Below are 25,530 nucleotides of genomic sequence, written 5' to 3'. Positions count from 1 at the left end.
TGAGAACCTCCAAGCTGCATAACAATCCCCGGGCTTCTCTATCACACCCTTCTGCTTCTGTTCCAAATATAGCTTTCTTTTAGCCCATAGCGCACCACAGGACTGGGTCTTCATTCATTGGCTCTATGACGCCGGTAACGATGGGTTTCTCCTGCCTAGGCAAGCCAGCCCTCCACCTAGCTGTAGCAAAGAATAGAAACATTTTAGCGTCTCGCCTGACCAGTGGCCAATAGCTTTCCCTTTTCACAATCCTGCTGTGCTTGCGATATTCTCTCTCTTCTATCCAGGCGCGCGGTGACCATGGCTTCGGATCGGGTTGCTTCCTAGAAGGCTGCACAGCCCAGTATGAATAGGTGCGCAATACCCATGACCCATTTGGCAGTCCTCGATTCTGAAACCTGCTTCTACCCTGGCTATGCTACGCGCAAAGAAACCCCTCTGATACGATCTAAATACTGATCGTGGATTTCTAGTTGGTTGGGTTCAAATCATGCAGCCGACGAGCAGCCGTTGAGCAACCATTACGCCGGCTGGTCGTCGACAGCTGCTAGTCCGAGTAATCAACAATCACCAGGCCGTCGAGAGCATGCGGTACAGCCACCTTTGTTGACTACGGCTTTGAGCGGCCCTCAGTATCAGGGTCTTGCGGCTGGTCTGGGGTTAACGCCGACGCCTTTATCGTCTACTTCGCTTTCAAGCCCTTTTACCCACGGCCAGTCGCCTTGCGTTCCGTCACCTATCAACGGAAGATCTGTTTCGTCTTCGTCGATGGCGTCCAGGAATGCATACAATGTACCGTACAACCCTCAGGACTGGGGGCCGCCTGGTAGGCCCTCGGCACAGGGCTATCTTCAACCTGGAGCTATGCATAGGGTGACACCGCAGAGGAGTGAGAATTCAGGTTTGTATACCGTTATAGCCCATGTATCATATTGGGCCCGAAGAGGGAAAAGTACGATATTAATGCTTGATAGAAGTTCCGGTGTCCCCACCACCACCTCCATATTCACCTCCCAGCAACCAAAATCGAGCACCGCAAGACTTTGCTGGGCCAGCAAACCCTCAATATGCTGCAACTCCTTCTCCGCCTAACACGAGAGAAGGTGAGTTCGACATGCCTGCTCAGTATCAAAGACGTTCGAACCGCCCACGGCCTCTATCCATGGTATATCCATCTAATACGGAGGCTCATCGTCAGTCTCTGCCTCCTCCGCCTCCTCCACAGGGAGCCCAAGGGGGTAGGTCCGTATCTCAAAACCGATCTGAGTATCAGGGTATCCCTTATAATGCTACATCAAATCATAGACCTAGGATGTCGTCATATGACCAGGGCTATAATGAGCAAATATCGGTGACACCAGCCCACTTGGAGACACCGTCTCGACCCCCTGCATCTCGAAGAGCCGCATCTGCCGGGGCAGTGCCGAGTAGTGCAGGCTCATCGAGAACAGGAAGTCAGACGAGAAATCGATCGCCTTCGGCGAATAGTATTTGGGAACCCGGTATGCCGCTTCCACCGCCGCCTCCTGGGCCCCCGCCTACCACAAGGTCCGTCAGCGTGAGCGGATCATCAGAGTCATCCATGAGAACGCCTCAAGGGTCTGCTTCTGCTGGTCGGACAAGGAGAGCACCGCCCGTACTAGGCACAGGACTGGGAAGTATCCCACCCACGCCAGCAGACTGGATCGACGAGGGATATCTGAACAGCCGACCAACGGAGGCCTTATATGTCGATACAGTCAAAGCAGCCAAAGCACCAGAACCATCGGAAAACGATCTTCATAACACAGCCAACCAACGAACACCTGGGAGCGGAGGTCTTTTCCGCAGTTCTGCTGTGCGCGACCCGAGCGCCAAGGGTATCCGTGAAAGACGAATCGAGCGGCGAAATCGTCAAAGCCAGGTCTATGAAGATGTCGCCAGCGCGGTATCCACAAGTGGCAACCCATGGGCCGATGCACTCGAGCAGATCAAACCCTCAAATCTCATTCTCCCAGACCAAAACGCCAGCCCGGATCAGGCCCAGCATCCGAAATCCTCCAGACACACACCTCGTACCACGCGCAGTATTGGCTCAGAAGGTCAGCGAACTGCATCGCGGTCACGAGCAGGCTCCACTGGTCTGTTTTCAGATCAATCATCCTATGGTACTCCCAAACAAGAACCCAGTTCTGCTGGCGCTGGTCCCGCTGCGGCATTTGCACACACGCCTCCGTTCTCGCCAAATGGAGAAGGCTCTTCTGGCTACCCAAAAGAGGCAAGCCAAGCGATTCCACCAAAGGCTTTGCCAACTCCTCCTCTTAACTCTGGTAAAGAGGCCAGGCAACGCTCTCGTTCTCGTGCCCCGTCACGAGGAGCCGAAGACCGTCCCATCTCGCACATTCTTCATATGCCTAACGATGCTTTATCCATGATGAAGCCATTGTCACCGCGTCGAACTCCCGTGCACCAAACGCAGCAAGCGTCGATGGAAGCGGTTATCAAACAAGACCCTACCTTCTTGCAGGATGCCATGGAACGACACAAGGCCTTTATCGAGAAAGAGTCTATTGCTGTAGATGAGACTGAAGCGCTTAAGACCTTTGCCGACTATATCCTTGCCGAATCTCAGATCCGGCGCCAGCGATATGCGAAGGTTTGGGAAAATTTCCAAGTTGATGACGTGCGCCGAAATCTGTTCGAGTTGCCGGCTGTCCAGCCATCAAAGACGAAGCCTCAGCCAAAGTTGGAGATACCTTCCAACCGAGCTGGCCGGCCCGAGTCTGCTTGGTGGAATAATTACCAGCCATGCCTGTCACCGATTGCTAGTCTCAACATGAGCAATGACGAGATGAGTTCTCGGGGCCGTGCACCAAGCCGTTGGTGGGAATCCAAAACTGGTTCTAGCAGTGAGGGTGGGGAGAGGAGGGTTCAACGATCCAAGCGGGAATCCAAGTATATGGGCTTGCCTCGGGAGGCGATGCAGTGGGACCAGGAGTTGACGCCCTCTCAGCCCAAAGACGTGAGTATGAATTATGAGAATACGGAATATGGTCCCGATGAGTATCCACCTGAGAAAGTCGGATGGCATGAAGGCTCTCCTGCCAACTCTACCAGTACTGGATATCAGTATCCGGAAAGCCGCAGATTGGATGTTTCGCGCTTGATTACACTGCCTCCGCCTTATCCTCGTCATCACCCTGCTGTGAATAATAGCCATCCCGACCTCGTCGCCCATCGGACTACAGTCCGGTCTATTTCTGACCTGACTGAGATAAAGACCACCAGACATCGGTACAAAGCCGACGTGGAGCGGATGGTTCAGGAACATCAAGTGCAAGTGGACGAGGGTCATCGCCACTTCAAATCCAATATCCAAAGCCAGATCCAAGAAGGAAGCCTCACATTTGCCGAGGCAGCAGAAGCGGAGGCAGCGATGATCGCCGGGGAGAACGACCGCGAAAGAGCGATGGTAAAACGTCAACTCGATACATACCAAGAGATTGTTCTGAAGCCAATACATGTCATACTCGCCGATAGGATCAGCAAAGCAACAGCCGGAATCGACAAACTAAGCAGCATGCTATTCGATGATGCCCAGCGTGACACACCAGACTCAACCCAGGAAGAAGGCGACGAAAAGCCCGAACTTCTTGAGAAACTGACGCAATTGAAATGGCTCTTCGAAGCCCGCGAACTGCTCCACCGCGAATTATTCGATTTGGTCAGTGACCGCGACGACAAGTACAAAGCTGTCGCACTTCTGCCGTACAAGCAGACCAAAAACGACGACAAGCTGCGGGAGACACAAGCGTTCTTTGCCCAGGATGCACTGGATAGACGCGTTGAGTACGAGAACGAGTCACTCGCCCGACTTGAGTCGTTCCTGAATGTCATCGAGCAGAACGTCGTGCGAGGCGTGGAGGTGCAGCTATCTGCTTTCTGGGATATTGCTCCATCGCTCTTGGCGCTTGTGCAGCAGGTTCCCGAGGATCTGCGTGGATTCCAAGTACAGATTCCGGCAGATGAGTATGATGAAAACCCGAGCTACCACTCTCACCCGCTGCAGTATCTATACACGCTGCTATCGCATGCCGAGAAATCGAGTTACCAGTTTATCGAGTCGCAGACGAATCTGCTTTGTCTGTTGCATGAAGTGCGGTCTGCTGTGATGCGAGCAAATCGCAATCTCCTTGAAGCGGAGCGCATTAAAAGAGGGGAGACCAAGGAAAATGTGCGTCGTGAGATGGAGCTGACTCGTGCTGATGAAGAGCTGGCTCTTACGACGGATCTCAAGGATAAAGTGGCTACTGTTGAGGGTCAATGGACTGAGGCGTTGGGGAGTCAGATTGTGGGACTCCGGGAACGGGTGAAGGAACAGCTTGTGAGTGAAGATGGATGGGAGGAACTGGAGCAATTGGAGGGATAGAGTGCTTTTGATGCTATTGATTTATGATATCCCCATTCGTTCGTTATAGATTGGGTGTTTCTGGCAGTGCCATGACACTTGATTTTCTGGCCTTGGACTGGTCTTCAGGGATTCGGATCGAAATATATACAAGATTCTATATTCGGACATCAAATGACCAGAAGAACATAATCAAAACCGAACCAAAGCAGAACCAAAGCAGAACTAAACCATAACTCACGCTGGAAAGTGATAGATGACGATGGTGAATAATCCCAGACCCACAGTCACGTGTGCCTTCTAGAGTCTTCCGCGCTCAAATAGCTTCTTCCCCCTCCGCTCTTCATCTTCTTTTCTCTTTCTTCTCATTCCACAAGTCCTTGATTTTGGACTTGATACACCGCAAACTGTAAGTGTTAACTGCATTCCCCCCCTCAATTTCCTTCCAGAGTGAGAGGTGGTCAAAATTTCAACATGCCCCTCGAGCTCGAAATTTTCCAATTGGCTTCATATGAAGAGACATCAGCTGGCACCAGTCTGAGATAGGTGGTTTTAACCATCTTCTTTGCGGACAACGCTTTTTCGTCCGGGAACATACGCCCCGGTCCTGACAATGGCTTTCCCTACATGCATATTTTTCTCATAAAAAATCCGTTCATGGCTAACGTGGAATTTCAACAGAACCCATCCCTATTCGCGATTTAAAGCTTCCACACAGAGTTAAAGAGGAGGAAGTTACCTACCTCTCAACCCCCAAATCAGATTTTTTCTTTTCCCCTAGCTTCATTTCATCATGGTTCTTCACAACCCCAACAACTGGCACTGGGTCAACAAGGATGCCTCTGGCTGGGCCAAGGAGTACTTGCAGCAGAACCTGGTCGGCATCAGTGTCGAGGAAGGGGGTGTGTCAGCCAAAGTAGACAAGCTGTTGTCCATGGATGGCGACGTAGATGTCAGCCAGCGCAAGGGCAAGGTCATCACCCTTTTCGATGTCAAGTTGTCGCTAGAATACTCAGGTTTGTAGTCCAATATCAATCAATTTTCCTGGAACCGGCAGCTGAGACGCTTCCACAGGTAAGACCAAGGACGCTGAGGATGTCAGCGGCACCATTCGCATCCCCGAGGTAGCCCACGACACCGAGGAAGACGAGTTCGTCGTACGTGCATTGTCCCCGTCTCCCAAGACAACCCCCCCAGTAAAACTAACCCGTAAAATAGTTCGAGATCGAGAACCACGCCGACTCCAACTCCAAGCAGCCCGTAAAGGACCTGGTACGCACAAAGCTCGTCGCTGAGCTCCGTTCCACTCTGAGCAAGTTCACCAACGCCCTCATCACCGAGCATGCCAAGGATCTCCAACACGCTCCCGGCGTGAACCCCTCCAGCGGCTTCCCCAAGGCCTCCGTCCACCCCCAGACCAAGCCTGTCGAGGCCTCCACCGCCCAGGCCACCACCACCTCCACAACCGGCAAGGTTGCTGTCAACACCACCACCGTGACAGCCTCCGATGAGTTCCGTACCACAGCCGGCGAGCTCTACAACACCTTCACCGACCCCCAGCGCATTGCTGCCTTCACACGCGGTCCTCCCCGCCAATTCGAGGGTGCCCAGGTTGGCGGCAAGTTCGCCATCTTCGACGGCAATGTCACCGGCGAGTTTGTGACTCTCAACGAGCCCAAGCAGATTGTCCAGAAGTGGCGTCTGGCTCAGTGGCCTGAAGGTCACTTCAGTTCGCAGGAGATCAACTTCGACCAGAATGATATCGACGGTGTTACTCAGATGCGTGTTACTTGGTCTGGCGTCCCTGTTGGTCAGGAGGATGTCACCAAGCAGAATTGGGACATGTACTATGTTCGCAGCATTAAACAGACTTTCGGGTATGTACTTATTTCCTTCCCCCTTGCCTGTCTTTCCTCCATGGATCGATGGGCTCTCCCTTCGTTTTGTTCCAGGACATCTTTGCCAATCCGCGGCCCTGTCTACAGATCCAACCCTTCTTCCAAATCATCTTGGTCATGGAACCACTTGCTAACAATGCTTGTTCTTCTCTTTGCTGTAGGTTTGGCACTATTCTCTGATCGACTGCATGATGTATTACCGGTGGCATGAAGAACACAAAACAATGCATTTGATGACATTCTTATGGTTACATGAATTGGCTACAGATAAAACCGCAAGGCCGCGAGACCTTTTAGATTTGCCTTGTTGTTTTCAATTCGTGTTTCTTTTCTTTCCCCCTTTTTTTTCACCCGTGGCCCGGTTGCAATATGATTGGGTCTGGGCACTATGATGCTACGATAGATGGTGTTATGTCTATGATAATGAAGATAAATTACGTGTGATCTAGCTATGTCCTTGGCCACCCCTGCGGCTGAGTTCTTTCCAGGCTGACTTGGTGCTGGATCCCCCTTGGAAGCAGGCATAAAATCAGTCTACGAAGAAGACTTGTACAAAACACGAAGATCAAGATCCCCCACATGACCATTGTCCTCTGTATGAATCCCCTGCTCCTTGAAGCACATCCTAATAAGCTCCAAACCTACTCCAGACGCGTCAGTTGTCAAAGTCGATCCCCTGGGCTTTGCATCTAGAAGAGTTTCTAGATCCCCGGCACTGAAAGAGATCTGATAAGGTGGCAACCCGTCATAACGCTGTACTTTATGGGCAAGTTCACTACAGATGGTATGTTCGTTGAGCCAGATACAACCTTTAATATCACAGCCGTAGTAAATTGCCCGGCGGATGTATTGGTCGAAAAGTTTCTGTTCAAGCTAGATACGAATTAGCACACTCCGCAGCTAAAGGAATCAAAGGCCGAACATACTGTCATAATTCTGAGTCTGAGATCACTCTTTCCGAGCTCAAGGTCTTCATCGCCGCATCCATTGAAGAGGTATTCCTGATCAATCTGAACCTTGCCCTTGAACATGAGCTCATGGACCACGAATTTCTCTTGTGCGTTCTGAAAAACGCGCTGTTCAACATAAATACTGGGGTTGGATTGTTCTTCGTCAGTTCCAGCTATGAATACCGTAAAGGGGGCATTCTGGTTGCCCTTTTTTGTCACTCCGGCATTGAGAGTACTGTAGTATATTTGAACAAGCAGCGCGAAGATCTAAGAGAAATTGATCCCCAAACAATTTGTTAAAAGGCTACGATGCAAGTAGGAATGATGACCGGTACGACCGTACAATATTGATAATCTAATGATAGATTACCGAGGTGTTTAAGTCTGGAGATTCTCATTTGTATGAGAACCTCCTTATATACCAGAAAACTCTGCCTTAAGCTAGTCATAATTAGATTTCCCAGGTGATGAATCACTGCGGTTGCCGTCATGGCTCATTCATGGCATAAACCATGGCCGGCCACCATAAATCTCAACACAATTCTCTAGTTTTACTCCCTAGTGCCTCCAATTGAATAGTCCTGATACTTAGTATCTATACTATTGACTTTAATTTCATTGTTTAGGGGCACTCCAAGTGTTTGTATTACAATCATGAAGGCAACTCATTCATATCAGTGCTCGTTAACTGGACCCTCAATCCTTGGCATACAATTTGTCTATGAAAGCTAGCGCAATCTCCAGATTCTCTAGCCAAGCACATTTAAAGAATCGAATTGCTGCTATAGCTACATGATATTTGGTTAACTGGTCATGCGAATGCTTACTATTGTGTTTTCGAGATGACACCCAAAACGGAAACCACATCTACCGCTACAAAGACAGCAACGTCACTCGAGGAGAAATGGGTTGCTGCCGCTCTTTTTGTTCTGTAATCTGACATTGATGATGTCCATCATTGGATCTCTGTTTAATGAAAACCGGCTGTATGGTGCATCCCTTTATTGATTGTACTTGATCATGATACATCTATTCTACCATCGAAATAGTGCGAGATATGCATTATACCCGTTAACTTCCTCTCGGCTGAGACACTCAGTCACTAGATACAACAAGGGTAGGATCATTGGACAGCAGAAGTGTTATAACACAAGTTAATTCTTCCTTCCCTACATGTTCAAAGAGAGGGAAACTCAATCTCAATGGTAAAGATTGCGGATCGTCTCTGGTCCAACTTCATGACTATTGGATACTAGACTTACCCTAAGCCATCATGTGATAAGAAGGTGAATCACCACCTCGAGGATCGAATAGCTAATTTTAGGACCTGACCAGATTTGATCGCCAAGCATGCGGAACGAAATGGCGTCCATTCGGGGACGACCAGGATGATGAACCGTGGATCGAACTAACAATAGCCACGTTACGCTTATTTAGCAAAGCACATCGTTGAAGGAACCAACTAACGACACAATGTAGTATCTTTGGAGTGTCTAGAGTTTCAGTTGAGACCAGACCAGAACGATATATGACTGATTTGTGAAATTTCAGTGATCTACTTGATCAAATAGATAGTCTGAATCGAAGTGGAATGTAGAAACTCTAAATCAACACAACACGAGAAACCCCCTAAATTCATTACAGCACGAGATGTTCAAACCGTAGGGATGTTTTCTTGGGAGTCAATTGCCTATGCGGAACCATAAGATTAACCGGAAGTAAATAATTATAAGAAACAACCCTTTGTCGGAATATAAGTGGTGTTGGTTACCGATTGGGCCTATAAGTGAGGCAAAAGCGCAGGGAATGGCTAACTTGAACCGAAGCAGCATTAGCGATAATGGGGGCCATATTGGGTGCATCATAGAACAATTGAGATCTAGACCGCTACTGTGAAAATGTGGACTTTAATCACTTGACACTGATGCATATTTCATGGACCTCTTAGGTTCACCTGAAGCAACCATGAAGATATCTGCATACACACTGTCCCCATGTCTCGAAATCGAACTTGCAGTCCTACAAACTACACCTCAGAGATGTTATGACCCGAAAGTATGGATTTAGAGCCGATTTTTGCACCTCTGTCATAACGTATTTTCTAATTAACGTTATTTTCCCTTCGACTGGACAGCATGAACGGGTAAGCCAGTCAGACCGAGACCTTTGAGTTACTGCAACAAATCCGGAGAAATTAAAAGGAGAACAAAAAAAAGCAGAATCTAAATAAAGATAGAGAGCTATCGGCCAACTTCGACTCGTTACTCATCATCAAGTCATTATTGGTCGGCCCGGATCGTGGCGTCACGTAAAATGCGGCAGGACCCTGCATCAAGGGTCCAGACAAACCCCGGATTCCAACCCTTGCTTTCAAAATCTTGTTTTCCTTCCCTTTTTACCCTTGTATCTGGTGGTCCCGACTGATCTATTTCAAAATGTTTCTCTCCCCTCCAAAAAAAAAACAACACCAAAATATAGAGATCATGACCCATAAAATCCGTAATTGAAAGCCGAACCTTTCTTACACCCTCTACCCAATCGTATTGCTACTCAATAGTGAATGGCTATGTTTCAAGCATCAGCATTCTCTTTACATAACGAGCCTTGAGCCGCTTCAGCTCGGCTACCGTGTTCCAGTGGCGGCATGTGCCTCTCACAGCCAGGGTCTATCTCAATACGAGCCCAGCTTTGGGAACAACCTTTCTGCTCCCCGAGACAAAATAAACGGTATACTAGAGAGGTTCATCAATATTTTCCCCACTAAATTTGCTAGCTTTTGGCCTAGAAGGAGCTTGCATGAACTCAAAATTTCCTGAAAAGATATGGAACATGTCTACACTGCATTGACGTGAACCGAGAGCCGAAAAGTTTATAGCCAGTGCAGGTTATCCCCCATTAGAATGAGCTCCGTTCAACATTGATTCAAGTAACGGAGTCAATAAGCAACAACATCAATCATCATTGTGCGTTAGTTGTTTTCTGATCACAGTGTATCATTCATGGGTTTGCATATGACGGTACTTCCCGAAAAATAGCTTAGTTTGAACGTCATAGATGTAATATGAACTCGCCCACAAAGTATACACTTGCTAGACCCCGAATGGCTGATAATACGAGGTGATCGGCTTTTGGGCGTGACAAGAATTGCCCAAGAGTGGGCTCGTTCCGGGGTGGGCTTGGCATCGGTCGCGCTCTTGGCATCGCCCAAAAGGTCAAGAGATCTCGACGCTATTCACGGAACCACTATTGTTCACAATCTTGCTCCCAATCATTTAAATCTACAACCCGAAGCTTTGATTGACCCAATGGGTCCTATTTTGGGATACCAGTACCTCAATGGTTATATCTAAGCGGGAATCAATAGATAATCTCGTATCCCCGATGGCGGCCACAACACCAGGTCTTCTGAGACCATGATGTGGAACTGATCTCATTGATTCATCGTAGTACATGCTCCACAAAATAGCCACAAAATATACTTCGAGAAAAGATTGTTCCAAACGGAGTGATCCCTCGCTCTCGGTCTCGTGTGCTGGTCTGTGAGTGGCAGGAAATAGAAAGCGTGTTTCTGTGAATAGGGTCACATAGCCGGCTGGATCGCTTTAGATTCATGATTCAAATCGTTGCTCTCAAGTCAATGATAGTATAGAGATAATTTGCGAATGAAAAGTCACGCCACTCAAGGCCTAGAATGAAATCTTTCTTGGACAGCACTGCGTCGCTCGAATTGTGTAAGTTTATCTTGAAATACGAAGAGTAAACTGCTCAACTGACCATGATCTCCAAATATAAATTGCCCTTCCTTCTTCAGCCAATTTCGAATTCAGAACATAGTTAGTTCATCATCGATTGCCAAGAGCCTCTAAGGACTGCGGTTGATTTCTTCTCTTCAAAAGCTTTTTTCTGACTCAACTTTACTGAGCCTGGCCGGCAGCCAGCTATTCATCTGCCATGAGGATTCAAAGCTTTGCTGCGAGCGTCTTTCTCCTGCTGCTGTCGGGAACGGACGTCTTCGCCGCACCAGCCAATGTGAATTCTCTCCAAGGTACGTCGCATCAGCAACAAGTGAGAAGTAAAAGTTATTTATACTAACTCTCATAGCTCGGAACAATCATTGTGATCGAAAGGATTGGCAGTGCAAGAACTGGGACTGGAACAAATGTGTCTGCAACGACAAGCATTGTGATCGCAAGGATTGGCACTGCAAGGATTGGGACTGGAACAAATGTATCTGCAACGACAAGCAAGTCTGCCACAAAGATCCCAAGTGTCGAGATTGGGACTGGAAAAAATGTGTCTGCAATGACAAGCGTTGTGATCGCAAGGATTGGCACTGCAAGAATTGGGACTGGAACAAATGTATCTGCAACGACAAGCAAGTCTGCCACAAAGATCCCAAGTGTCGAGATTGGGACTGGAAAAAATGTGTCTGCAATGACAAGCGTTGTGATCGCAAGGATTGGCACTGCAAGAATTGGGACTGGAACAAATGTGTCTGCAACGACAAGCATTGTGATCGCAAGGATTGGCACTGCAAGGATTGGGACTGGAACAAATGTATCTGCAACGACAAGCAAGTCTGCCACAAAGATCCCAAGTGTCGAGATTGGGACTGGAAAAAATGTGTCTGCAATGACAAGCGTTGTGATCGCAAGGATTGGCACTGCAAGAATTGGGACTGGAACAAATGTATCTGCAACGACAAGCAAGTCTGCCACAAAGATCCCAAGTGTCGAGATTGGGACTGGAAAAAATGCGTCTGTAACGACAAGCACTGCCAGAAAGACCCAAAATGCAAGGACTGGGATTGGAACAAATGCCTTTGCAACGACAAGCACTGCGTGAAGGATCCCAAGTGCAAGGATTGGGATTGGAACAAATGTGTTTGCAATGACAAGCACTGCGTGAAGGATCCCAAGTGCAAGGACTGGGATTGGAACAAATGTGTTTGCAACGATAAGCACTGCGTGAAGGATCCCAAGTGCAAGGATTGGGATTGGAACAAATGTGTTTGCAACGACAAGCACTGCGTGAAGGATCCCAAGTGCAAGGACTGGGATATGGATAAGTGCTTCTGCAAGGATCAGCACTGCCAGAAAGACCCCAACTGCAAGAACTGGGACTACCAAAAGTGCGTCTGCAATGACCAACATTGCCAGAAAGACCCCAACTGCAAGAACTGGGACTACCAAAAGTGCGTCTGCAATGACCAACATTGCCAGAAGGATCCTAATTGTAAGGATTGGGACTATCAAAAGTGCGTCTGCAAGGATCAACATTGCCAGAAAGACCCCAACTGCAAGAACTGGGACTACCAAAAGTGCGTCTGCAATGACCAACATTGCCAGAAGGATCCTAATTGTAAGGATTGGGACTATCAAAAGTGCGTCTGCAAGGATCAGCACTGCCAGAAGGATCCTAATTGTAAGGATTGGGACTATCAAAAGTGCGTCTGCAAGGATCAACATTGCCAGAAAGACCCCAACTGCAAGAACTGGGACTACCAAAAGTGCGTCTGCAATGACCAACATTGCCAGAAGGATCCTAATTGTAAGGATTGGGACTATCAAAAGTGCGTCTGCAAGGATCAGCACTGCCAGAAGGATCCTAATTGTAAGGATTGGGACTATCAAAAGTGCGTCTGCAATGATCAACATTGCCAGAAAGACCCCAACTGCAAGAACTGGGACTACCAAAAGTGCGTCTGCAATGACCAACATTGCCAGAAGGATCCTAATTGTAAGGATTGGGACTATCAAAAGTGCGTCTGCAAGGATCAGCACTGCCAGAAGGATCCTAATTGTAAGGATTGGGACTATCAAAAGTGCGTCTGCAATGATCAACATTGCCAGAAAGACCCCAACTGCAAGAACTGGGACTACCAAAAGTGCGTCTGCAATGATCAACATTGCCAGAAAGATCCGAACTGCAAGAACTGGGACTACCAAAAGTGCGTCTGCAATGACCAACATTGCCAGAAGGACCCCAACTGTAAAGATTGGGATTCGCAGAAGTGTGTCTGCAACGATCAGCCACCCCAGTGTCAGAAGGATCCCAACTGTAAGAACTGGGATTCGCAGAAGTGTGTCTGCAACGATCAGCCACCCCAGTGCCAGAAAGACCCGAACTGCAAGAACTGGGACTCGCAGAAGTGTGTCTGCAACGATCAGCCACCCCAGTGCCAGAAAGACCCGAACTGCAAGAACTGGGATTCGCAGAAGTGTGTCTGCAACGATCAGCCACCCCAGTGTCAGAAGGATCCCAACTGTAAAAACTGGGACTCGCAGAAGTGTGTCTGCAACGATCAGCCACCCCAGTGTCAGAAGGATCCCAACTGTAAGAACTGGGATTCGCAGAAGTGTGTCTGCAACGATCAGCCACCCCAGTGCCAGAAAGACCCGAACTGCAAGAACTGGGACTCGCAGAAGTGTGTCTGCAACGATCAGCCACCCCAGTGCCAGAAAGACCCGAACTGCAAGAACTGGGACTCGCAGAAGTGTGTCTGCAACGATCAGCCACCCCAGTGCCAGAAAGACCCGAACTGCAAGAACTGGGATTCGCAGAAGTGTGTCTGCAACGATCAGCCACCCCAGTGTCAGAAGGATCCCAACTGTAAAAACTGGGACTCGCAGAAGTGTGTCTGCAACGATCAGCCACCCCAGTGTCAGAAGGATCCCAACTGTAAGAACTGGGATTCGCAGAAGTGTGTCTGCAACGATCAGCCACCCCAGTGCCAGAAAGACCCGAACTGTAAGAACTGGGACTCGCAGAAGTGTGTCTGCAACGATCAGCCACCCCAGTGTCAGAAGGATCCCAATTGTAAGGATTGGGACTCCCAAAAGTGTGTCTGCAATGACAAACACTGAAAGATCCTTTGATATTGGCAATACAACATTGTCAAAACGTTGGTCGATTCATTCAACATGATCGATAATACTACAGGAATACTTTCATCAAGGAACAGTGAAGGTATCATGAGAAGCTTTTCCTGTTAGTCGTCTTAATGTACCTAATTTAGTGTTTATGAGTTTCAATTCTCGCTTGATTTGCATGACTAGATCCGTTGAAGAACGCCTGACGTAGTCATATTGTTGATTCAGATGGATGTACTCGCCTGCACTGAAAGCTTCTATTCCGTGTATCTGACGCGTGGTATACATTGAACATGTTCAGTAGCATTGGATTCTTAGCTTTTCCTTCGGAAAAGATTTTCTCTAACGGCCAAGTTGCTGGTCTTGGGAGAATTGGTTTCAAAGCTTCATCAAAACCAGAGAGTCACCTTATAGATAGCTATGCAGCTGTCTATGGGCATATGTTTTTGCACGAGGAACATACTATATAGACCACAAGAAAGAACCCAGGTAATGCGCCTGAGGGTAAATATGCCACTTCAATACGCAGCGTCCTGATAAAATGAGTTTAGCTGCCACTAATCATTTTCTCGGAGTTTTTTGTGCCGGTAGATAGTGGTAAATCTCTTAAACCAAGCCCATCGAAGTAAGTATAGCAATGGCCATAGTGTGACCAACCATAGTTGCATCAGCCCATTTTGTGTACACTGCGACATGAAAATAATGGTCCCGCCAAGTTTATCGTACCAAACCGGTTTTATGAGATTTCTTCAGTCCCACTCGCTGCCTTGCGCTATCCACTTCAGGGCTATCGGTCTCAAAATTGGCATTTGTGCCGAATCTTTTTATGAATTGGGGATCGTCAGCCTGAATGATTGGTCCATCTCAGATCCATTTATTATTCCGATTTAAAGTCTATCCAAGATCGAGCGCCACTTGTCCCACTGTTTGCATATCAATTTCAACCCCTTTCATCACTAGGTCGACTTTAGGACATCATCGGGATCTACCGCCGATTATTTCGTGTTTGTATTTAATTTCAAAAAGCTAATTTAATTCAGTCAATGGTATAAATGCCTTTGGTCCTTTTTCTTTCACACTCTCCATAGTACTTACCGAAATCTTCGATACCTACCTCGCCTCTCAACCAATCAAGTCCAATAGATCCCCACGAGCTCCTTGTCCTTCTCTATTGACATGACGCTGACTATCATGGCCAGTCCCAAAGGAAAGACCATTTTGGTTGACCTTGGGGGCGTCTTTGTGCATCCACCCACGGACCGGACGCTTGCGACTGGGAACTCTACCATTCCTCTGCGAAGACTCATGTTATCGTCAACCTGGATGGAATACGAATGTGGGAAGCTTAGCGAAACAGATTGTTTTTCACGACTAGCTAGCGAATATTGCTTCGAAACGAGTGAATTGGCGGCGTTGATGAGTGATCTCCGTCAAACTATCACTTACGATGAGAAAGTGGCTGCGGTATTTGCAGAAGCCAAACAGCCAGGAACACGCATCTTTCTCGTAACAAACATCTCTTGCGAGGACTATACAGCCCTCCGAGGCCGATGGAGTGAAGATTTCTGGTCTATCTTTGACGGTGTCTTCACCTCATCTGCACTTGGTGTCCGGAAGCCCAACTTGGGCTTCTATCGCCATGTCCTCCGAGTTACGAGGTCGATTCCGCATGAAACCTTCTTCGTCGATGATCGCCCTGAAAACGTGCTCGCGGCTCTTAGCTTTGGTATGAAAGGGACGTTTGAGATATCTGATATCTCCCGATCGCTCGCCAACTTCATCGGGGACCCTATACAGCGAGGGCTTGCCTTTTTGCAACGACAGCAGGGAAAATTCCCTACAACCACCCAGTACGGTGAACCTATTGATGAGAATTATGCCCCTCTGTTAATGAGGGAGGTCTTAAATGACAAGCACGTCTACCTTTACAATCCCTCTGATCCCTCGCTAACTTTGATAAACAGAAGCTTGGTCAACGTGGAAGTGCCGTCTCGACTTTGGAACTTTTTCAGTGGTCAGTTCTCTGAAGAACTTCGTCGAGACTTCTATCTGACCAGGATCTAGGAAAACCAAAATACACAACCGAGGACTATCCTCAGGACTTGGACACCACATCACTTGGAATGCTAGCTTTTCCTCCTGAAGATGCAACAGCCCACTCTATACTGGACGATATGCTTGATCATATTGACGACGATGGCAGCATTCAAGTAAGTTGCTCAATATCTCTGAATTCAGTGAATTGGCAACAGAGCTGACTTACTATATAGACTTACTTTGATAAATCAAGACCGCGAGCTGACGCGGTAATAACCCTCAATGTTTTGACCGTATTTCACAAATACGGACGCAGTCACGAATTGCCTACCACCTTGGAGTGGATGGTTAATATCCTGTTAAACAGGGCATACATCAAGGGGACACGCTACTATGCCAATGCTGAGTGGTTCCTCTACTATATGGTGCGCCTTCTTCGCGAGTCCACCGACGCTACCCTCCAAGAAAGAATCCAAAGTATTCTGCGCACACGTGTGGCCGAGAGGATCGGCAGTCCTGGAGATGCCTTCTGTCTTGGAATGCGAGTTCTTGCTTGTAAGCATCTGGAGATTGAGAATTATCCGGATCGCCAGAAGCTGCTGGATATGCAACAGGAAGATGGCGGTTGGGAAGCTTCTTGTTTGTACTATTTTCCGGGCAAGAATCTTGAGGTTGGAAACAGAGGAGCGAGCACAGCCTTTGCTTTGAAAGCTCTCGAATGTTGGGCTCCTTAATATCATAGTAATTGAATTTCGTCTTCTTTATCAAAATGAAGCCCTTTTGCCATGAGGTTCCAATGAACAACCAAAAGGTACTGGAATATTTTCTTTCTCTCATCTACTCTTCATTTGATATCAATTATCATCTCTATAAAATTGTACAGACCGACTACAACTAATTAGTCAATGACCCGCTACGTGGCTAAGTTTATGCACTAGACCGGTACAAAGAGCGCTCGCAGATGTACTATCTACCTTTCCAACATCCCACTTCCATGTCTTCCTATCTCCCCCTCTCAAATCCTGCATCACATCAACAGGCCTCGTCTCATTCCCACTCCGTTTGCATCTACTTTGCAAATGGCCATATGGCTAGAATCTCCGCGCTGAGAAAAGGTTGTTGCTTCGTTTATTTTAAGCAGTAGTACTGAAATATGTTATTATTTCGACTCTTTTGCAACAGATAGATTCCGTCGCCCATAAATCAGGTATTAGGGTAACTAAAATGGTTTATCGACTTACATAGAATTTTGACTAAGCTCCTTACTATTTCCCTCTACATAGTTCAAGTTCTAACTAAGAAGATGAGGAGTTAGTTATAATTGTACTAAAGAGGGAGTCTGATCGCGCTACGCACGATCAGAAAAACCTTGTAATTTACAAAATGGCCCCTCGTGTACCCCGTTCAAGATCCTTTATGTCTAGATGGAGGGCCAGGATCCGTCGGAAATCATTCCAAATGTTCTTTCGTGCACTGATCACAGCTTCTTGGCGCTCAGTTGAAAGATTGTACAGACATCTTTGTGCCACATTATCGGAGATGAAGTGAAGATACCCAAATCGGGTATTTTGCTCCTGGCAGGCCAGTGCCAAATATCCGACCTCACAGTCCACCCAATCAGCATCATGCCTGTTTTCGGCTAGCCAATGCTCAGTCTCAACAAGGGGACTCGAGACGGTAATATGAGTCCCCCGGCAAAGGTGTGCAATATTTTGTGTCGATAATGTTGTCGTGAGTGGGCTTTTCCAGTGGAGAATTTCGTTATATAAGCGACTTGTTTCACCAGTAACGAGAACCTCATTAGGGATATCTTGTGTTCGTAATGATCCAGCCTTGCCTATATACAGAACGCTGGAAATGTTGCTGTGGGCTTGCATGGTGCGAACAGCATTGCCAATAATGTCCCCCCAAAGACTCATCATGCTTCCCACAAAGGCGACAGAACTTCCGTCTGCTCGAAGGAAGCGCTTCCACGCAAACAATTGACTCGGCTTGTCTGTGCCTGTCTCCCATGGGTAATCATCATTAGTGGCCAGGCGGTCCACGTAGCCTAGGATGACAGTATCAACAGGGCCCATTAACTTCAAATTTGATTGCGAAAGAAGATCCAGACAATCTTCCGGAGAGGGTAGACGGTATTCTACTACTGATGCAGGCGCTTTGATCGAATTCAGGTTGAGATAATATGCGATAAGGAGGGCGTAATGCAGCACGTAGTCTCGTCCTGGAAAACACCTGATTTCTAGGGTCGAGTCGTCGATGATAATTGCTGTTGGCCGATGCCAGTTGAACCGTTTCCCCCGTTTTTCCTTCGGCGAAATATGTACATTCGCACCGTTTCGGGCATAATGGCCACAAACCACAATGCGGGGCCACACACGGGTCTTGATCAACGGATGGATTTTATCATGAATGTATGCTCGGAGTGTCTCGTGCATCAAGTTTTTGTTGGCTTGAAGAGAGTCATGGTCTATTCTTAACATTGTCATGCGTTGCTTCCAGTTGAGAATCATGAGATCCTGAGTTGGACAAGGCGATGTTGTCGGTCGGATTAAATTTATCCCGACCTTTTGTTCGTTGATATCTTCAGTCAACTAATCTTACCTTTTTGGGCAGTTTGTTGACTCTGTTCTATATTCTTCAATAGGTGATTATCTTGCTTTTAGCTCTAACTTGGCGTAATTGCCTCATTTTTGGTCATTTTTGCTTCTTTCTATGTCAAGACAGCCTCAATTTTCTAAATTCAACGTTGCACAGCCTCATGGCCAGGCAGTATATTCTCTCCACCTCTAATTTCCGATGAGGTCGTGTTTGTATAATTATTACCACCGACTGGATGTCATTATCCACAGAGCTTTCCTGCGAGTTCTTCTTCGTATAGACCTATACTATGCATACCGAATGAGAGGCAAACACCCTCGCTGCCGCCCTTGAGGTTTCTGATGCCATGTCAAATTTGTTCGCTGAAGGTCCATCAATATTGTCGAAAATATTTGCAATCTGTACATGCGACCGCTCACAGTTCCATATTTGAATTAGTCTGACATCGAAAGTGTCAAGGAGAGAAATCAGCTTCAAGAATCGATCTAGTGCACCGAGCACATATTGGCAAGGTGTGCGATTCCGAAAATTCTTTAGATCCTTCATGGCCGTTTTGACGACCTAGACTTCCTAGAACCGGTTTCGGGATCTAACACTTTCCTTCGGCGGTACTGATCACGCACGTAATTCTGGATATTCCGAATATAATCAAGGAAATTGAGCCCAAGCATAAAAGCGACAAAGCCCAATATTGTAATGGGAATTGTGCAAGCGAAGAAGATCCAGATCTTCGCATGTGCCCTCCATTGTAGTGGTTGGTTGTTGTCGCCTTCGAGAGTGAAGAAATTCATTCCGAATATTCCCTGCGATGATTATCAGCGGTTACTCAAACTCAAAGACAGACTCAAAAAAGGACAAGTTCAAAAATCAAATCGTTCAGATGGCCTTACCGAGATGAAAGTTCCCGGGAGGAAGAGAAGCGTTAGGAGGGCCACAGTGTCTGACAGGTCCTTTCCCTCATTCCGGGTTTGCTGGAGAATTCCCTTCGATATTTCACTATCGGCAACTGCCACAAAGTTTGACGCCTATTGAGCCGGTTAAGCCACCGTGAACAACCGGGGAGCGAAGATGCCCATTAGGGCAGGAGGCACTTACACACTTAATCTCATTATCCATGCGGCTAACGAATGCCTTGGCGCGGAAGTTCAAATTAGAGATCATGTTCTGATGCAGTAGTAGTGCTTTAGAAAGACGCCTCGTGACTGCAGAAGAACGGATGCCAGACTGAGTCCACATATTGTGGTCTCGCACTATCGCACTAAGACTGTTGGAAGCTGCGTCCATCGTTTCGGATATATGGATCACATGTCGCGACAATTCGTGTAGTTGAGTATATCGCTCGACCAAGAATTTGAAAGAGTCATTGTCGTCCGATGAGCCGGTATCTTTCTCCTGAAACAGCTTTCCGCTACGAGTCTGAGATTCTTTTAGATATAAATTGCTTAAATAGACCTGGAAAGAAGCCATACCTTTTCAATATCTCGCACTGGCTTTTGAAAGCTCCAGAGATCTTCTTCGAACTGGTCTACCACAATGCTGAGTGCAAACTCGAGCATGAGGAATGGTTCGTTCTTCCAGTTTCTGAGATCGGCTTTGTGCAAAAGACGCCTAAGTCGGAGGGTGCTATCATCATCGAGATCGAAACAAAGAAGCACATTAGTCTGGTCAGTCGATTGATCTGCTCTTAGCTGGCCGCTGCCTTCAGTAGGAGCCACAGATGATGCCCTCCACAAGGTACAGAAGGCCATATAGTGCCAGTCATAGTCGTATTCTGGGGCAAATATTGACTCGGAATTTGCTTGGTGTGAATCTTTTAGGTTTGGCATTAGCCCAGAGTGCTTTTCTTTGATCTTTTTAGAAAGAAAACGCGAAACAGTTCCTTCATAGGGCTTTGTATTAGCAAAATGCTGCAAATTCGACTGACTATCTCACCATAGCTGGCATCTGAATCATTTTGTGAAATATCCTCAGTACTCCCAAACATGCCATTTGCGTTCCATCCAAGTCTTTCAAAAAAGAACCCAGGAAGAAAGAACTTCTCAGATAATTGCCTGCACAATTCAGTACTGCCTGGCAATTTCAAAATTTCTTCGTCGACTTTTGGCATAAAACTGACAGCATATTAGTAACTGTGGGAGTTCAGCAGAAAGAAAGGCCTCACATTACATGAATACCTGGCTTCCCAAAGAACTGTGTTCAAGCTGTCAGTATTTGGCCGGAATGAGTTGGCACTACTAAGTTCGACTAACATCATATTGTAAGAGATCGGTCCGATTTAAGCGTTGAGGCACCGGTAGGTTTTCATCTCCCGGTAGCGATGATTGGGTGCTACCGGGGAGCGAATTATTGCCCCCAGGCTCCTTCCACTGCCAGTAATTGATGGTTGCAGAGCTATTAGCCGTCATTGTCGAGACAACTAGATATGATTTTCAAATTTTCACAAAGAAAATCAGGGGCTATAAAGCACAAACACACCCCTCATTCAGCCCCCAACAGTGCGTTCCGAGGCGGCACGCCTGCATACGGTCTTTCCCCTAATTGGCAAAGTGAGAAGGCATTGCACGAACCCACAAAGATTTCAATTGGCTAGTCAAATCACTTCCTGCAACCAATATTACTATTCTCGATCCATGGCCTATCAGCTGAAGAGAGCCAGTTCGTACTGTAGTCGCGCGGGTGATGTTCACCCAGCTTCACCCAGCACCCAGGCTACAATAACATACAGCACAGTGTACCTACATTTCCTAACGCCGGTCGCGCGACGATAAAGCGAATTTTCGCTGTGAACGCACCAGGGCGATACAGCCGGGTTACTGGACGCGCCTGAGCCGCAAATAAGGACGGGTAGGTGTTGGAAAAGAGTGGGGATGCTATTTCTGGGCTGCATGATGCCTCTATGTGACCAGAAACTTGTAATTAAGCTGCCCATTGGTATTCTGGCACTTTATAATCATCCGAGTGTGCAGAAGCGCCCCCAAAAAACCTCTGAAAGAGCGACGGAATTCTGCTCCAACAAATAAACGCGAAGATGGCATTTCGCAACCAGATCCCCCAGGCTGTCTGAGGGCCAATAATCATCGGGATAAGGGGTGGAATCCGCTGCATCTCGTTGATCAGAGGACGCATCTGTTCTTCATACCCCTTTAACCCGGCAGCGACTTCACCGCGATGCTTTCCGATCTCGCCGGCCAATATGTAGGCGCCAGCCATCGCTAGACTAGTACCCGTGCCTGTGGGGCCAGTTGCGTAGCCTGCATCGCCTACTAATGCAAATCGTCCTTTGTATAAAGTTGGTATCTTCACTTGGACCATTTCACTACCATAGAAGTCGTCTGCTTCCATCATACCCTGGATGACCTCGTCGCTTTTCCAGCCGGCACCTTTGTAGTGTTCAGCAAGGAATCCCTTCAGTTCCTCGTTTCCAAGCTTGCTTGCTTTGCGAAAGTGGCGGATGGAGTCTTGATCGTTGTGAGGGCGGATTCCCATCAGCGCGACGCGATTGCCACCAGTCGCATCGGGTCCAATGAAGATGGTGCGGCCACCAATGGTGCTGTATCCCTCGCCTATCTGGCGCCCGTCAAGAAGGTCCTTTTTCATGGAGAAGAACGCTGTCCAAGCATTCACCGGTTGAATATAATCTCGCACGCTACACCCTAGTCCAATCGCTCGAGTTCGGGACGTGGCCCCGTCACAAGCGACGACGAGATCATACCGCGAGGAGGGAGTTCCATTCATGAACTCAACCGTCACAGATTCGTCGTTGTTTTCATCTTGTTGCATAGAGGCAATTTGCTCGCCGAAGACGTAATTGACATTCTCGTGGTTCTTGGTCAAGTCGTAGAGAATGCTTGCCAGATCACCGCGCAGAATCTCATACTCCGACACAAGCGACTGTTGATCAGGGTCTCCGGTAGCAGTCATGGTTCCGTAAGGCTGGCCGTTCTCACGCACCAGGCTGATGCCTTCAATAGGCACGATGTTGGCTCGCACGGCTTCCTCCATCCCGGGCATTTTTCTCATTACTGAGACACCAGCTGTCCGAATGTCAACGTTTTGTCCGCCGATTCGCATTTGCGGAAATCTTTCTATGACTGTGACTTTTGCCCCCGTTTTGGCAAACCAGTATGCAGCTGTTGGCCCAGCAATAGATGCGCCCACGATTAAAACCCTCAAATTGGACATTGTGGATGGTCGATGAGGTGGTGAAACAGTTTCGCAGCTGGCCTTGATTTTGCCATCACAATGAATAGCAAACTGGTTTACTTTATATAGCCATCGAGTGCGATTCACTTTCGCATTAGAAAAACGATAGTCCCGAGATATCGCAGTTGCTGATTGGCCGAGAGAAGCTGCTCGGGTTCCTGCTCGGGCGTCAAGCGCCCGAGCAAAGAACCAATCAGAGTTGTCATCGGCTATAGTTTGTTTTTTTCCAAAAAATGCGGTCATTGCTAACTGCCTGGTGCTTGGTGGTCCTGCATTAATTGATCCCAAAACACCCAGTCGTCTACGTTGAGCCCGGAACTGGGGCCTATTTCGAGATCAAGACTATGCGAGAGACTGTCAAGTGAGGCATTCGTATCATCCGCAGCGAAAGGGCCAGTTGATGATGTCGCATCAGTAGAATATTTCGACTTGTCCCCTTTATGTTGTCTCTTTTCCCTTTCTTCTCTGGCACTTCGTAACAGACGAACAAAGTCTGGCTCCGGGGTAACGCTGATTAGACGGTAAGAATCCCAAGCCTTCAGAGCGAGACGCCGAAGCGCCACATACAGCGCTTGCTTGCTGTCGAAAAGCTCATCGTGGGTTTGAAAATGTTGTGCCACAGTTGCCCAGGCCGCGTCAATTTCGCCAGCAGAGAGAATATTGTGTCTTTTGAACAATGTAGTCAAGATAAAAATGAGGGAGTCCCGAGTCTCCCACGAAAAGTATGGTTTGATGTGCCACCGATACCTGCTGGTGCCTCTGCAGACATGAATTGCCGCATCAATATCTAAGGTCTTTTGAGCAAAGCAGAACAGCTCCTTCCACTCCGCGTCGGTGGCAGTCTGATTTCTCACTTTGGGGAGGCCAATTTTGAGGCGCATAGTTGTCATACACGACCGAACAAGACAGATAGTGAGATGGTGCAGCGGATTGACGATGTCGCAATAACGAATAAACTTTCCCTCGACTTCGTTTTCCACAGCACTTATTACTTTCTCCGCTTCGTGATGATCTGTTAAATTCCAAGCGGCTGTGCTGTTGATTGGATTTCCCGACCTTGCTAGGGTTTTTCCAATGTACGCTCGCGACAAACAAAAGATCATATCCGTTGCGCCTCTTTGCTCGACAGGCGTCTCGGTCATTCCCGGCCAGATTTGCTCGTCATTGATGTTCGACGGTGGCTGAGTATCCCAGGATTCAGGCAGACTGACAAAATTAATACCGGCAAATTGGCTCGCCCTGCCATCCAGTGGGACAATCTGATAAAATAGCCGTCGTCTCATCTCCACATCGAAGGGTGGTAGGCCCAGCTTTTCTCCATCCCGATGGAGACCTATGCGTTGACCTATACGGGCCGCGGTTCCGGTCAGTATCCAGTATGTATGCGGATCATAGATATGACGACTGGAGAGAAGAAAGAGACAAAGGGCTTGTAACACAGAGAATTCTGTTGTTTGAAGAAATGACGCATTCACGAGAGCTTGCTGTGCGGCAAAGTGGAATCGTTGAATCAAGGTAGACCGCGTCTCTCTGAGTTGGTCGTTACATTCTTTATCTGACATTGAAAACACTGCAGCGTGGTAAATCACAAACAACAGACAATCATCAATTTTGGACGCTGTTTCAGGATTACGGGAAACGAGATCGATCATTTTGCCAGTTGATGGAATGTGTAGGATTTTGCACAGAGGCTCCACGTTTTCCAAGTGCTTCTTCCATAGGAACATGGCATCTGTGTGGATCGGATGATATCTCAGAAGGCTTTGCGGAACGCCCATGAGCACACCCGTCAATGGATCCAATGGGACACCTTGCGCGATATGGGTATCGCCGAGAGGCATATCATCCCCATCGTCATCATCGGACATATGTTGAATTTCATCCTCACCGACATTGTACCACATATGGCTGTCGATATATCTGGATCCTCCTTGGACACTCAAAAGTTTACCGGTTTTTTGCGCCTCAGAACTAAGATTCAATCCCGAATCTCGAGGTGCCACCTCTTCGAAGGTCGGTGTCTCAGTACCTAATAGTCCATTTTGCTGTAAGATGCGTTCATACCGGGCCAGTCTTTCAAGAACATCGTCGTTTGCATTGTCAGCCGGTTTTCGTTTCCGAGACCTTGGCTAAGGAACTTGGTAGATACACTCGAAGTCGCCCTTACGGCATCGTGAGCAGATCGGGGCCAATTTATCACATTTGACTTTTCTCCTGGCACATGTCTGGCAAGTGTTAGACATAGGAGATTCAATTGTGCGTGGATTGTCACGTCTATCAAGTCCCCCATTCGTGCTCGGTGCCGGAGCAATGAGGACTGGTTCACTACGCTTTTGCCCGTTCGTAGCCATTTCAGCTCTTGTCGATCAAAGAGCCCGCAAAACTCTCGTATGTGAATCAATTTTAATTCATTTCACATCAGGTATTCTTCAAGGCGGTTCCCAGTAGAGCGATGGTGAGACTTGACGCGTCACGTTGAGCCGAGCGGCAGTACTCGAACGGCCGCTCTATGGCAGTACGGCCATGAGGTCAAAGGTCACGTGCCTAAAACCAAACATCTACGATCAGAACTCATGGATGGA

At 47.7% G+C, this 25,530-nt stretch overlaps 9 protein-coding genes across 9 annotated transcripts; 4 read left to right on the top strand and 5 right to left on the bottom strand.

The window, feature by feature from the left end:
- Positions 1-345: 345 nt before the first annotated feature.
- On the top strand, positions 346-4,408 carry N7511_005719 (uncharacterized protein; the record flags this gene model as incomplete). The annotated part of the gene is made up of 3 exons (XM_057128096.1): positions 346-353; positions 474-901; positions 975-4,408. 3 exons carry the CDS (start codon positions 346-348, stop codon positions 4,406-4,408), a joined length of 3,870 nt encoding a protein of 1,289 aa, XP_056984613.1.
- Positions 4,409-5,180: 772 nt separating this feature from the next.
- Positions 5,181-6,465, top strand: N7511_005718 (AHA1 family protein; the record flags this gene model as incomplete). Its single annotated transcript, XM_057128095.1, has 4 exons — positions 5,181-5,403; positions 5,462-5,544; positions 5,606-6,264; positions 6,447-6,465. The coding sequence occupies 4 exons, from the start codon at positions 5,181-5,183 to the stop codon at positions 6,463-6,465; spliced, it is 984 nt and encodes a 327-aa protein (XP_056984612.1).
- Positions 6,466-6,819: 354 nt separating this feature from the next.
- N7511_005717 (uncharacterized protein) lies at positions 6,820-7,469 on the bottom strand (the record flags this gene model as incomplete). The annotated part of the gene is made up of 2 exons (XM_057128094.1): positions 6,820-7,149; positions 7,212-7,469. Coding segments are annotated over 2 exons (588 nt in total), but the record flags the coding sequence as incomplete, so codon positions are not given.
- Positions 7,470-10,926: 3,457 nt separating this feature from the next.
- N7511_005716 (uncharacterized protein) lies at positions 10,927-14,101 on the top strand (the record flags this gene model as incomplete). The annotated part of the gene is made up of 3 exons (XM_057128093.1): positions 10,927-10,966; positions 11,170-11,280; positions 11,337-14,101. 3 exons carry the CDS (start codon positions 10,927-10,929, stop codon positions 14,099-14,101), a joined length of 2,916 nt encoding a protein of 971 aa, XP_056984610.1.
- A 1,182-nt stretch (positions 14,102-15,283) lies between these two features.
- On the top strand, positions 15,284-16,878 carry N7511_005715 (HAD-like protein; the record flags this gene model as incomplete). The annotated part of the gene is made up of 3 exons (XM_057128092.1): positions 15,284-16,121; positions 16,172-16,317; positions 16,378-16,878. The coding sequence occupies 3 exons, from the start codon at positions 15,284-15,286 to the stop codon at positions 16,876-16,878; spliced, it is 1,485 nt and encodes a 494-aa protein (XP_056984609.1).
- Positions 16,879-17,520: 642 nt separating this feature from the next.
- Positions 17,521-18,627, bottom strand: N7511_005714 (uncharacterized protein; the record flags this gene model as incomplete). The annotated part of the gene is made up of 1 exon (XM_057128091.1): positions 17,521-18,627. One exon carries the CDS (start codon positions 18,625-18,627, stop codon positions 17,521-17,523), a length of 1,107 nt encoding a protein of 368 aa, XP_056984608.1.
- Positions 18,628-19,287: 660 nt separating this feature from the next.
- On the bottom strand, positions 19,288-21,150 carry N7511_005713 (uncharacterized protein; the record flags this gene model as incomplete). Its single annotated transcript, XM_057128090.1, is given in 7 exon segments — positions 19,288-19,548; positions 19,636-19,770; positions 19,841-20,161; positions 20,215-20,652; positions 20,670-20,856; positions 20,907-20,935; positions 20,995-21,150. The coding sequence occupies 7 exon segments, from the start codon at positions 21,148-21,150 to the stop codon at positions 19,288-19,290; spliced, it is 1,527 nt and encodes a 508-aa protein (XP_056984607.1).
- A 511-nt stretch (positions 21,151-21,661) lies between these two features.
- Positions 21,662-22,927, bottom strand: N7511_005712 (uncharacterized protein; the record flags this gene model as incomplete). Its single annotated transcript, XM_057128089.1, has 1 exon — positions 21,662-22,927. One exon carries the CDS (start codon positions 22,925-22,927, stop codon positions 21,662-21,664), a length of 1,266 nt encoding a protein of 421 aa, XP_056984606.1.
- A 266-nt stretch (positions 22,928-23,193) lies between these two features.
- On the bottom strand, positions 23,194-24,852 carry N7511_005711 (fungal specific transcription factor domain-containing protein; the record flags this gene model as incomplete). The annotated part of the gene is made up of 1 exon (XM_057128088.1): positions 23,194-24,852. One exon carries the CDS (start codon positions 24,850-24,852, stop codon positions 23,194-23,196), a length of 1,659 nt encoding a protein of 552 aa, XP_056984605.1.
- Between the last annotated feature and the right edge of the window lie 678 nt (positions 24,853-25,530).

This window comes from Penicillium nucicola (genome assembly GCF_028828085.1).
Source record: "Penicillium nucicola strain IBT 29836 chromosome Unknown utg000005l, whole genome shotgun sequence".
Classification (NCBI taxonomy): Eukaryota; Fungi; Ascomycota; class Eurotiomycetes; order Eurotiales; family Aspergillaceae; genus Penicillium; species Penicillium nucicola.
This window is presented reverse-complemented; position numbering and strand designations above follow the sequence as displayed.